The 13,412-nt window shown below is 32.5% G+C and overlaps 1 protein-coding gene across 1 annotated transcript; it reads left to right on the top strand.

Annotated features, from left to right (window-relative positions):
- The first annotated feature begins 390 nt into the window (after window positions 1-390).
- Window positions 391-5,331, top strand: LOC111412157 (cellulose synthase A catalytic subunit 8 [UDP-forming]). Its single transcript, XM_023042946.1, has 13 exons — window positions 391-644; window positions 835-914; window positions 1,092-1,140; window positions 1,249-1,393; window positions 1,504-1,770; window positions 1,957-2,302; window positions 2,431-2,568; window positions 2,675-2,800; window positions 2,889-3,101; window positions 3,284-3,545; window positions 3,623-3,822; window positions 3,987-4,340; window positions 4,445-5,331. The coding sequence occupies exons 1-13, from the start codon at window positions 467-469 to the stop codon at window positions 5,030-5,032; spliced, it is 2,946 nt and encodes a 981-aa protein (XP_022898714.1). The 5' UTR covers window positions 391-466; the 3' UTR covers window positions 5,033-5,331.
- The last annotated feature ends 8,081 nt before the right edge of the window (window positions 5,332-13,412 follow it).

The following is a 13,412-nucleotide window of genomic DNA, read 5'->3' on the forward strand; positions in this document are numbered from 1 at the left end:
TCAGATATTATATTTGGTATGTTGGATTAGACACAAGTTTAGTAATCTAAACATGTCCTATGGATAGGGAAAAAAAAAAAAGGGGCTTCCAAATTTTTAAAATTTGAGAATACTATAATAATATATAATTATATACATGTGCTGTATGGTGAGATGGCGCTATGTCTGATGGTTGATTCAGATATTGAGTCTCGGTAGAGATGTACCCATTACAACCATAGCCTGCCTTCAAATTCCAGCAAAATTTAAATCTTTAACTGAGACAGAGACATTGCTTTTCATCTCTCTCTGAAAAAATATGACACCAACCCCCCAACCCACATGCCATTCTAACAACCTTTGCTACCCTCCAAGCAATTGTCAGCCAGAAAATATCGCCCTTTTATATATGCATATAAATCCCAAGAACTAATCAGTTTTCTGCGGGGTAAAAGGATAACATTTAGCAACAGGTTCTGAAGTCAAGATGATGGAGTCGGGGGTTCCTATGTGCAAAATTTGTGGCGAACATTTGGGATTCGACTCCCACGGTGAAGTGTTTGTGGCTTGTCATGAGTGCAATGATCCCATCTGCAAGGCCTGTCTGGACAGTGAGATCAGGGAAGGGAGCAAATCGTGCACTCACTGTGGCACTCCCTATTATGGTATTTGTCTCCAACTTCATAACTCCTTTTACCTTGTATTTTTATTAGTAATACATGTTTAAATTTACTGTAAGATCGTGGTGGTTTCTATGAACTGATCAACAGGTCTACAGAGTTACTCAAAGTTAGGAAGCCTAGTGAATTAAACTGGTTTTTTAAAAGGATAGACTTCATAATTATTTACTTGCAGAATGGACAGAGAACTCAGTTGTGGCAGAAGAAGAACCAGGAAATCATATGACAATGGGAAGTCACCTAAATCCTTCTGTGGTATGAATGGAACAATTCCTCGAAATCACTCTTTTGTAGTTGCAGTTGGATGTATATAATCACGTTCAGTCGGTTTCAAATATATATGCAGAGTCAGTTTTACAGTACTCGATGAGAACAAGTTGTATTTTTATGCTTCTCATACTAAGAGAATTTGTCTTGTTTGACGTGATGCAGGATGGAACTCATGCTAGAAATATTAGCAGTGTCTCTACGGCGGATAGTGGTGAGTAAAAGCAATTAGTGTCATTTTTTTCCAGAAAGTTCTTGTATTTTATTCTGTGAGGAGTCTTTCACTTACTCATCTGCTCTTCTTTGACATTTTTCTTTGAAGAATATGTTAATGAATCTGGTAACCCTATATGGAAGAATCGGGTGGAAAGTTGGAAGGAAAAGAAAAATAAAAAGAAAAAACCAGCAAAGAAAGCTAAAATGGAAGCTGAAATTCCACCTGAAGAGCAGATGGAAGAAAATCAACAGTAAGTTTTCTGAAAATTAGGATGAAATCTTAAGAGATCATTGAACAGAAAGAGCGGATCAATTGTTTATTATGAACTCATAAATTGTGAGGATACAATAACTTATGCAGATCAGTGGATGCTGCACAGCCACTTTCAAGAATAGTTCCAATACCAAAATCTCAACTTGCACCATACAGAACTGTGATCATACTGCGATTGGTTATCCTTGCTCTTTTCATCCATTATCGAGTAACACATCCCGTTGATAGTGCTTATCCTCTGTGGCTCACTTCTGTCATCTGTGAGATCTGGTTTGCATTTTCCTGGATATTGGATCAGTTCCCTAAATGGTCTCCAATAAATCGGGATACATATATTGACAGGTTATCCGCAAGGTACGAATCTTTGATTGCATGTTTCGTATCAGTATTAGAGTGCACACGTATGTATAATAGACAACAATATGATTTTTCTTATTCCTGTCAAATGTAGTCCGATCAACTGTACCAGATATGCAATAAGGGCTCCTTGTTTGGGATACATATTAATTTTGATATGAACTAATTTTCCTGACATATCAGGTATGAAAGAGAGGGACAACCATCTGAACTTGCTGCTGTGGATTTCTTTGTTAGTACAGTCGATCCTCTGAAAGAACCTCCTTTGATTACGGCAAACACGGTTCTCTCCATCCTTTCAGCGGATTACCCTGTTGATAAAATTTCGTGCTATGTTTCTGATGATGGTGCAGCGATGCTTACATTTGAGTCACTTGTTGAGACTGCCGAATTTGCAAGAAAATGGGTTCCTTTCAGCAAGAAGTTTAATATTGAACCACGTGCGCCGGAGTTTTACTTCTCACAGAAGATTGATTACTTGAAGGATAAAATACAACCTTCTTTCGTCAAGGAACGCAGAGCAATGAAAGTAATTATGCAACCATAATCACTTACAATAATATTTTGATCCTTTGCCATTATAAAAATAGTAACTCAAATAATTGTATATGAATGTCAGGTAGAAATCTCATTATTATTTATTTCCTCGAGTTACAGAGAGATTATGAAGAGTTTAAAGTGCGCGTAAATGCTTTAGTAGCAAAGGCACAAAAAACACCAGATGAGGGCTGGACCATGGCAGATGGAACCCCTTGGCCTGGAAATAACACGCGTGACCACCCTGGCATGATTCAGGTTTACCGTTTGGACTAAAATATTCTTGCTTCGTTTATTCAGTTTTATTTAATTCTTAATTCATCATTGTTGAAAAATTATATGGCTTTGGTTGTATCATTTTCAGGTGTTTTTAGGCTATAGTGGTGCCCATGACATAGAGGGAAATGAGCTCCCTCGATTGGTTTATGTCTCAAGAGAGAAGAGACCTGGTTATCAACATCACAAAAAGGCCGGTGCTGAAAATGCTCTGGTATATAACCATCTACACTATTATAGTAACAGGCTGCCTCTATATGAGTCTTATTAGATTTGTAAATGATGTACATATATTCTTGCAGGTAAGAGTATCTGCCGTTCTCACGAATGCTCCTTATATTCTCAACCTTGATTGTGATCACTACGTTAACAATAGTAAGGCAATTCGAGAGGCAATGTGTTTCTTGATGGATCCTCAAGTGGGCCGAGATGTATGTTATGTGCAGTTTCCTCAGAGGTTTGATGGAATCGATAAGAGTGACAGATATGCCAATCGCAACACAGTTTTCTTTGACGTAAGATTCCTAGCTCTATTTAGGTTAATATAAACTTGAATATGTGTCCATTACATTCTCCATGCAGCTTTTGAAAAACTATTATTTACGATGTAAATAAGAACTAATAATTTGATCAAGTTTGAGTTTCAGCATCAGTTGAAATCATTATTGGACTCTTAGTAACTATCTTCTGGTTTCAGGTTAACATGAAAGGGTTGGATGGCATTCAAGGACCGGTTTATGTTGGGACAGGTTGTGTCTTCAATAGGCAAGCTCTTTATGGTTATGGACCTCCCAATTTGCCCAGCGTACCCAAGACTTCATCTTGCTCGTGGTGCGCTAGCTGCTGTTGTTGCTGCCGACGCAAGAAGCCCGCAAAAGAGAAAGATTTCGCGGAGGTTTACCGTGATGCGAAAAGGGAAGATCTTAATGCTGCCATCTTTAATCTAAGGGAGATCGAAAGTAAGTTCGTTTCCCTCAGATAATTGGTTATTGAATACGGAATCTTTTAAAAATTAAGATCCATCTATATTATGTAGGTTATGATGACAATGAAAGGTCATTGATCATCTCTCAGATGAGCTTCGAGAAAACTTTTGGATTGTCTGCTGTTTTTATTGAGTCTACGCTAATGGAAAATGGAGGACTGCCTGAGTCTGCCAATCCATCAATGCTAATCAAAGAAGCAATCCAGGTCATCAGCTGTGGGTATGAGGAAAAGACTTCATGGGGTAAAGAGGTCAGAAAGTTAATGTCTTGTTTCCATATTACAACTTATTTTTCTGTCCTTTGAAACATACTAGGAAAAAGAGGGAAATTTTGGAGCATATTGATGTCCTGTTTCTCTTGAAAAAATAGTTTTCATGTCCTAAATCTACTCAAAAAAGTTGGTGTTTTTCTTAGATTGGCTGGATATATGGATCAGTTACAGAGGATATCTTGACGGGGTTCAAGATGCACTGCCGTGGATGGAGATCAATTTATTGCATGCCCTTAAGACCTGCATTCAAGGGATCGGCCCCAATCAACTTGTCCGATAGGCTGCACCAGGTGCTTCGATGGGCCCTGGGATCAGTCGAGATTTTCTTGAGTAGACATTGTCCTCTGTGGTATGGATTTGGTGGTGGCCGCCTCAAATGGCTCCAAAGGCTTGCATATATCAACACCATCGTCTATCCTTTCACATCTCTTCCACTAATTGCATATTGCTTGATACCTGCCATATGCCTTCTAACTGGGAAGTTCATTATTCCAACGGTATTTTCTGTTGCCTTCCAACTGGTTTTGCTGAATTCACCAAATTTTCTTGCTCATTTATGTTTGCGACTAACTCAAAACTATATTTCCTTATCTCCATATAGCTGTCAAATCTTGCAAGTGTACTGTTCCTTGGGCTCTTTTGTTCCATCATTACCACCAGCGTCCTCGAGTTGAGGTGGAGTGGCGTAAGCATTGAGGATTGGTGGCGTAACGAGCAGTTTTGGGTTATTGGAGGTGTCTCAGCCCATCTCTTTGCCGTATTCCAAGGTTTCCTGAAAATGCTGGCTGGACTAGACACGAACTTTACTGTTACTGCGAAAGCATCAGACGATGGGGAATTTGGAGAACTCTACATCATTAAATGGACAACTGTTTTGATCCCTCCGACATCAATTCTCATTGTAAACATGGTTGGTGTAGTTGCTGGATTTTCCGATGCCTTAAACAAGGGATATGAAGCATGGGGACCTTTATTCGGCAAGGTTTTCTTTGCATTCTGGGTGATATTTCATCTTTACCCGTTCCTCAAAGGTCTCATGGGACGACAGAACCGGACTCCTACCATTGTTATCTTATGGTCTGTACTTTTGGCGTCGGTTTTCTCACTTGTTTGGGTGAAGATAGATCCATTTGTAAGCAAAGATGATACCTCTACCATTTCTCAAGGCTGCATTGCCATTGACTGTTAAGCTTGGTGGGAATATCTGTTCAGTATTAATATGTTTGATGAAGGGTCCTTTTTATTCCTCAACAACCCGTATCAATTTTGGATGCATAGTAAATGAATGGTATGCACTGTTGAAAGTATAATAAATAAGATTTTAGTTTATTTTTCATCTGAGAATGTCAAAATTGAAGATTATTGTATTGAACTGAGAGTAATTAGAATGTAGAGCTGCTTGAATTTGAGAGTACAAAGAAATGAAGCAGCTGTAAAATTTGTAGTTTATTCTATTTGACTGTTATTAATTGATGAATGTTTGAATCATGAGTTCTTAAAATCCTGCATTTTGTTTTAAATTAAATATTAATTAGCGAATGATCATTGACTCTTGAAGTCCTAATTATTATGACTATTGTACCCTTGCAATCGTAATTTTTACCTATAAATATAGAGTTTTAGTTCTCAATAAAAATAAACAAAAGTCTATTGACTCTCTATATTTTTTTATAAAGTTTTGGTTCTCACTAAAGTAAACAAAAGTCTATTGACTCTCTATATTTTCTTCACTCTTCTTTCTAGTTTATAATACGTTACGAGCGTGGGGTTCTAAGCAATTGAGTTAGCAAAACTTATTTATCTTTCTGCTTATGAATCTCTAACTAAGTTGAGGTAGAAAAAGCAATTTATCTTCATTCAAAGAAAGACATGAAATTTTAACCAATTAAATTAATAAAGAAACTCTTCTATTTATTCAAAGAAAATGTTGGCATTCTCTTAATTTTGATTTGTATAAATGCTATTTTAACTATATCGATTGGAAAACATATGCTTGCTTGAATATAATTTATTATCTCTTACAATATTTTCATAAGAATATTGTAATATTTTTGAAGAAATGACAATCTAAATCCATATTTCGTAAGAACATTGTAATACTATCATATTTTAATATTTAAGAAGAATATTATATTGTTAATTTTGAAAAAGAATATAATATTTGTATTTTTTTTTAAGCATATAATATTATGCCCATGTTTCCTAGAAATTAAAATTAAAATTTTAATTTAAATCAAAGTCAACAACTAATTTTAACCACATATTTCATGAATTTCACATATTCTTAATCATATATTTCATCAACTTTTATCAAAATTTACTAAAAATCTAATTTTAAACCCCACCAAACAAAACTATATTGGGGTAAAGGAATATGCGTCAACGTGTTGAATACTTGAAATTAATACAATAATGAATATGTTGAATCCATTTTAATAATTTACATTATTATATTGATAGTTCCAAAATTAATACACATTTTTATTCTTTTTATGTTTAACAAAAAATTATTTATTATTGGATCCATTCATAATTGCATTGTTGCTCTTGAAGAACACAGTATTACATATATGAATATTTTAGGAGAGTATTCTTTGAAAATGTATTCACAATTGTATTGTTGCTCTTAAGTTAATATTTCATTGAAATATTACTTGCTCCTGAATAACGAATTTTTTGAAATTTTAATATATTTCATGATTTGAGAAGTTTTCTAAATATGTTACAAATTTTAATTTAATGATAATTTAAATGGTTTTGAGGAAGTATAAGCCCCTGTTTTATAATCAAATTATTAGAAGATTTTGATAAAATTAATGTAATATGTAATTGAAGAAATGTGAATTTCATAAAATATGTTGTTAAAATTAATTAAAACTTTGGTTTAGATAAAAATTTAGATTTTAGTCCCTACAAAGCAGGGGCTAAATTTATTTTAGATCAATATTCTGGTAAAACATTGTGTAGTTAATGTAGAAAAAGTAAAACTTTATTAGCGTCAATTTTAGAAAATCTGTACTAATACTTCCCAAAGAAGCATGATTTCCATAAATACAACTTTATATATATGATATTTATAAATTTTTTATGTTATAGCTCTCGAAGAACCATAAATTTTACAAATATCAGTATTTCAAAATAATAATGTGATACTGCTTATGAAATAGAATCCATTAATTCTCAAAAGGTGTCTGGCCTTTATTATTTGGATATCTTCATCCTGTAATTCAATTACAAACAAGTTCGGGATTGAAAAATAAATCTGACTTCTGTATTTCACTTATGGATTCAAAAGACCCATCATTTAAATCCTTGGTTCCACCGTTAATCATTTGATAACTTAATACTTCAAATATGATAATTTTTAAAGAATATTGCACAATCTAATCTCATGAAGAGATGCAATTATATAGGCCAAAGTCGTTCACTAACTAAAGTCGGGATTTAAATTCTTTTATTTCTATAAATTAATTAGGATAATATACTAGACTCGTTACCCTCCATGTTAACTATATATATATATATCTTTTGTTACTTCAAATATATCTTTTGTTAAATATACTAGACTCGTTACTTCAAATATATCTTTTGTTAAATACCTCCAACTAATTTTTAAACCACTAATATTGAGAACAAAGTGTGTTTCATTTCTGTCTTAGAAATGCTATTACATATTTAGCAATATATTATATATATACACATCATATCAAATCAAAGTTTTCAACCTATTTAGTTGGCTTATGGTTAGATCATATTTTCTATCTAATGATTTTTTTATAGTACACCATATGTACAATTGCTTCATTATAATGCACTAGAATGGACATTAAATAATGTTGATAATGCATGTTCAATTTGAAGCCATATAACATATCTTAAACCCTAATCGGTGATATGTTAAAATACGGTTTGTTGAACGTCATTTTTATTGGACAAATCTCTCCCCCAGGGATGGCTCGGCTCAACCCGTATACACACAAGCTTGGCTTGCGCTCGTGACAAGCCGAGCTCTCATTGCTTGGGGTCGAGCTCGGCCCACCAGCTCATGGCTCGTCCAAGCTTGTGGGCCGAGCCGACTTTGGCTCACGAGCTTGTCTCTTTAAAAAAAACAGAAAAAAATAAATGAACACAAATATATTTTTTTTAAAATAATTTAATGAAGACAATTTTTTTATTTCTATCTTATAGTAATATTTTCTATAAAGTGTTAAATACTTGTGTAATGAATACGATTTTTTTTTAAATACATTTACAAAAAATACATGTGCAAAAAATATATTTTTTTCGTTTTCTTTTTAAAATAGATAAAATCTAAACATTCATCCTTTATCCGGTTTTGGGACTGGCTACATCAATTTTAAATAGGTAGAGTTAAAAATTGTACATGAACAACTTATTGTAACGTGTACAACGTTTTAAAGAATATTAAATGTAACAATTAAAAAATAAGAAATTTTGATTAATATAATTAAATCAAATATCACTTACATGATGACATGTAATTTCAGTATATTTATCTTGTAGTTGAAAATGAGCGTCCTGTCAATCATTTACGTACATTAACACTTCCAAAATATATTCTTTCAACCGGTTCCTGACATTGGTCAAAATTCTTTTACCCACACTAAAAGCAGACTCCGAAGCAACTTTCCTAACCGGAGGTGTCAGTAGATCTTTCACAATTGCAGAAACAACTGACCAATGTCTTTCATACTTTCGCTCGAATTCAATTACTTCTTCTAAACTTTTTTAAATTGTTTTATCTGTTGTCATATTCTCATTGAAGTAATCAATTAATTCGATAGACATTGCATTTTAAGTTGCTACCGTTGTTTGATGATATGCAGATGTAGACAACATAGCACTAGATGAACACATTGCAGTTGCATCATATCTATATATATTAATGCCTTAAAATAAATTCATTATTTTGACATCACCTTCTTCAATTTCAGTAGAGGGAGTAGGTACAGAGAGTACCCGACTAACATTCGTACCCATTCGGTCCACATATAATTCATAAATTTTACATAATGTTTAATCTAAATTCATATAGGTGGTAGGTGTATTAAACATTAAGGCTTTGTTGATTTGATCAACTACGTATTTAGTTCTCGATAAATAATATCGGGGGTCTATTACGCAACTAAAGGACATAACATAGGCAAGTTTTCCCAATATTTTCTAAACTTTAATTTCATAGCAATTATAATTTTACTAAAATTAGGGTCATTTTTATATTTATGGAATGTTATTGCAATTATATAAAGGCTTTCAAGTTCCATACAACTTGTGGGATAATAAACATTCGATAAAATCTTTGTAGTCTCAAAAAAGATGTCAAAATCTTTTAACTTTTAAAGCTAAATGCAAATTGGATTCATTCAACATAGCATCGTCATCGCTTCTAACGTGTATATTGTTATAAAAGTCAATTATTAAATGTTTGAAATATTTACATGATTTTAATAACAAGTAAGTAGAGTTTCATCTATGGTCTACATCGCTAACAAATGTTTTAGCAGTTGTCACCCTATTTCGACACAATAATCTTCAAATGCTTGTTTTCTACTAGGGGAGATCGTGATATATACTAGTACGTTTCTAATATTTTGAAATTCATCATTTATATGTTTTAAGATATCTAGCACAATTAAATTTAAAATATGACACACATAACAAATATAAAACAAATACCCACTGAAATCAGGTTGCAGTACCTTACACAATTTATCGATAACTACCTTATTAAAACTAGTATTATCGAAAGCAAAAGACCGAATTTTAAACCCACAATTATATTCTCTAACAATACTGATAGTAGCATTATATATATTATTAGCATTGTGAAGAAACTCAATAATTCTAAAAGTAATAATTTTTTTTTATGCATGCACCAAATGGGTCTATATGGTGTGTATTTGCAGATATATAAGCTCTTTTATTTACCCCTTCCCATATATCTGAAATTAAAGATATAATACCCTCATATTGTTGCAAAGTCATAATTAATTGTTGTTTTGAATCCTTGAAATATTGTATTACATCAGCACAAAGAGTGTTCCGACTTATCCTAACATACTTTGGTTTTAGATATTTTTTCATGTACGAGATGAAGTGTTGGTTGTCAGCAATAGCTAAAGGTAACTCAGTGGCGGCAACAAATTTCACCATTTCGGTTCGAGCTTTCTCCTCCAAATACATCCACGTGGATAGGGGTGAAGTCGTAGAACTAGCGCCTGGACTGTCAAATTACAATTGTGTTTGACCGGCTGAAAGAAATCTATGTCTGAGCGCACATGCTTTGTAGTGGCGGTTGAGATGGGTAGTACCAATTCCTTTTTTACATGTCAATCTTTCTTGGTAGTATTTACATACTGCTTTAGATTTTGTGAGGCCATCGACGACTTTTCCTGTTGATATCAACTTAAAGTGGTCCCAACATTTTGCTTGTTTTTCCCCTTTCGCTTTCTGTTTAATTCGGGCCCTTAGTCCTCATGTTCTGCTTCTGAAACATCAATATCATTCAAATCAATTGGAATTTTACTTTCATGACCATGAATGTCAACATCTTTAGGTATGAGTTAATCATTTAGACCAGCAAATTCATTCAAAAATGGACTTTGCGACGTCCTAGGCAATTCGCCACATCCCGTATCAAACGAACCCTCAACAAATGAGCATGGATTCATTTGTCTGATTGTTTGTGATGAAATCCAAATATAATAACTAGTAAAAGTATAAATGTAGTTAGAAACGAAAAATTGGACAAAATTTCATTAAATGCAGTGAGAAATGAGAATTGGATGAATTGAAATTGAAATTGAAACTGAATAAATTGTAAAAAAAATGAATCAATATTGTATAATTGTAGATAATTGACTAAGTAATTGAGGCTATTTTGTACAAGAGAGTTAAGACTTGATAGAAAGAGAGTTGAGTGAGTTAAGAATTGAGATGGAAAAAAATTGGGGGTTAATGGGACTATTTATAGAAGTGGAAAAAATTTAAAAAAAAAAAAAAAGTCCACTGACCAAAACAGTCATTGAAAAAGTGACCGAAACAAAAAAGTGACAGTTTCAGTCACTTTAAAATAACGAGCCACGAGTCGAGCTGATATTGGTTTGTTTCCCACAAGTCGTTAGTGGGCGATTTCGCCCACGAGCGGCTTGCCATTTGTGCGAGTCGAGCGTGCTAAGCTCGCTTGGCTCATGCTAAAATACGAGCCCGAGCCGTCCATGAGCCATATTTTCACGACTTGTCCACTCAGCCCGATTGTCATCCTTGCTCTCCGCGTTAGGGGAAGAAATCAAGAAGTTGAAATAATAACCATAATGCATCATTGCATTATATAGTCCTCACACAAGATTTGAACCAAAAGTTTGAAACATAATTTATTTAACTACATTTATTTAACAAAAAAGATTAAAATTAACAATATCACACACCAGCTTCAATACTCCTACTGAAATTGACGTCTTAGAAAGACTTTTTTTTATATTATATTCCATAAATCTATTGTATGTCTAAAGTATGATGACATTATATTTTAATACAAAAGTATCCAAAAGAAAATGGATCAAACATTAAAGATGGTCCTTTTGAAGAGACATGTGCTCTTGGTGAGTATATAGACACAACAAATTGTAAACACACCAGAAGAGTTTGAGGTACCTAAGATATTTAAAATTGAGATATATTATTAAGTGGTGTAGTTATGGAAAAATAAATGATATCGGAAAAAATGTTGTTGACGATACTTTTATACATATAGAGCTTCGGGTGAACGAGGATGATGAAGGAAAATCATCGAAAATTATCAAAATGGAAATAATTGACCAAATAAAAATACTCAATCCGTGTCAATTGAATCTACTAGAGAAACATAAATTTTCTAGACATACGGTTCGTACACTTAAAAGTGTAAAGCAAGTAATACATATGTAAAAATGAAATAAAAAATTAAATTAAATCGTGATATAATTATGTACCACTTTTAACATAGTGAATCTCACAAAAACTTGTAGAAGTAGATAAATTATCGTGTAGTGGATGCAATCTTAAATCTTCTGATAATACATGAAATTTTTAACTAATATATATACTTGTGTGTGTGTGACTCTCGAAAAGAGCAACAATAAAATTTATTATTCTATCACGTTGACTAAAGTTAAACAATGATAGTTGAACATATTATATGAAGACAATGCAATTTGCTTTGCTAAACCCTAATGAGGTTATATCAAATGAGAAATGACAAAGCATCTCTCCAAGGTTTCTACACACTAGTTTTAAAAGATCGGTGACATGGATGTTCAATATATTTGCTCAAGTAACAAAGAGGCGACGTACTTAAAGGTATTGTTGATGTATACATTAAAGAAATTGATACCGGAGATCTGAATGCATCTATTCAATGTTTACCGTGATCAACATTATGAGAATAGTTGTATTCATTTTTATTCTTTCAGGTTTTATTCCATTGGGGTTTTATTCCATTGGATTTTATTGGAAACACTTTTACAAAGCAAGTGTGTTTGAGCCCCATTTTTCTTAAGAATACATTTTGGAATAATTGATTAATGGAGAATGTATAATTGAAAAATAAAGAATTTTTTTTTTATTTGTATGTAATATTATTTTATTAAAGAATGTGTGGTTAAGAAGAGAGAAAAAAATGTATTTTAAAAATAATGAGGATCAAACATTGGTTGATTTTAGTACTCCAATGAACTATACTCATTTTCTTTGTTTACTTTTTGTCCTATTGGATATTTACTAAACAAGATTTTAACGCAACAAATATTGTGTAATTAATCATTGAGGACAAACACTTTTGAATTAAATACTAATTAGTAATGACCATTGTATATCTACGGTCCTAATTATTATGACTAATATACACCTAGAGCCCTAATCCTTACCTATAAAAAGGGTTTAATTCCTAATAAAATACTGACAAGTTTATTAAATCTCAATATTTACTTCTCTTTTTCTCTCTAATTTATTACATATTTATTATTCACATATTATAGTAACACCTAGTCAAGTAGCCCCGTTTGGCCCCCATTTTTGAGAAATGAAAATGGGTGGAATAGTGTTTTTTTGAAAAATGAGTGACTGAAAAAGAAGGAAAAATTTTCGATTTGCATGTAATATTATTTTATGAAAAATTTTGTAATTGAAAATAGGAGAGAGAAAAATATAATGTAATGAAATAGAAATTAATGAGGGCCAAAACGGGAGCTTAAGTAACCAATATCAAAAGACTGAAAGAGAAAAAAGTCGTATTTTAACTAGAGTGTCCTCAATACGGATTCTAAAAAACTTTAAAAATTATAAATTTTAATAAATTTTGTGAATTTGAAATAAATTTATATAGAATTCATAAAAATCTCATTAAAAATAGTGAAATTTCAAAAGAATTTGTTGTATATATTTTTAAAGTTGAAATTCATCCAATATCTTGAAATTCCTTTATTAATGAATTTCTTTTAAATCTACAAGTTATTAAAGACACCTAATTTTTCATTAGGGTGGATTTGATTGCAAGCATGAAATTTACATTG

The sequence above is a fragment of the Olea europaea genome, chromosome 16 (assembly GCF_002742605.1).
Source record: "Olea europaea var. sylvestris chromosome 16, O_europaea_v1, whole genome shotgun sequence".
Lineage (NCBI taxonomy): Eukaryota > Viridiplantae > Streptophyta > Magnoliopsida > Lamiales > Oleaceae > Olea > Olea europaea.

What these genes read in the sequence shown, in the direction of transcription:
- LOC111412157 (XM_023042946.1), top strand. Translation starts at nt 467, where the DNA reads ATGATGGAGTCGGGGGTTCCTATGTGCAAAATTTGTGGCGAACATTTG. An exon ending in AGGAACGCAGAGCAATGAAA is followed by an intron (nt 2,303 to 2,430) that starts GTAATTATGCAA and finishes CTCGAGTTACAG; the next exon opens with AGAGATTATGAAGAGTTTAA. An exon ending in TAATCTAAGGGAGATCGAAA is followed by an intron (nt 3,546 to 3,622) that starts GTAAGTTCGTTT and finishes TATATTATGTAG; the next exon opens with GTTATGATGACAATGAAAGG.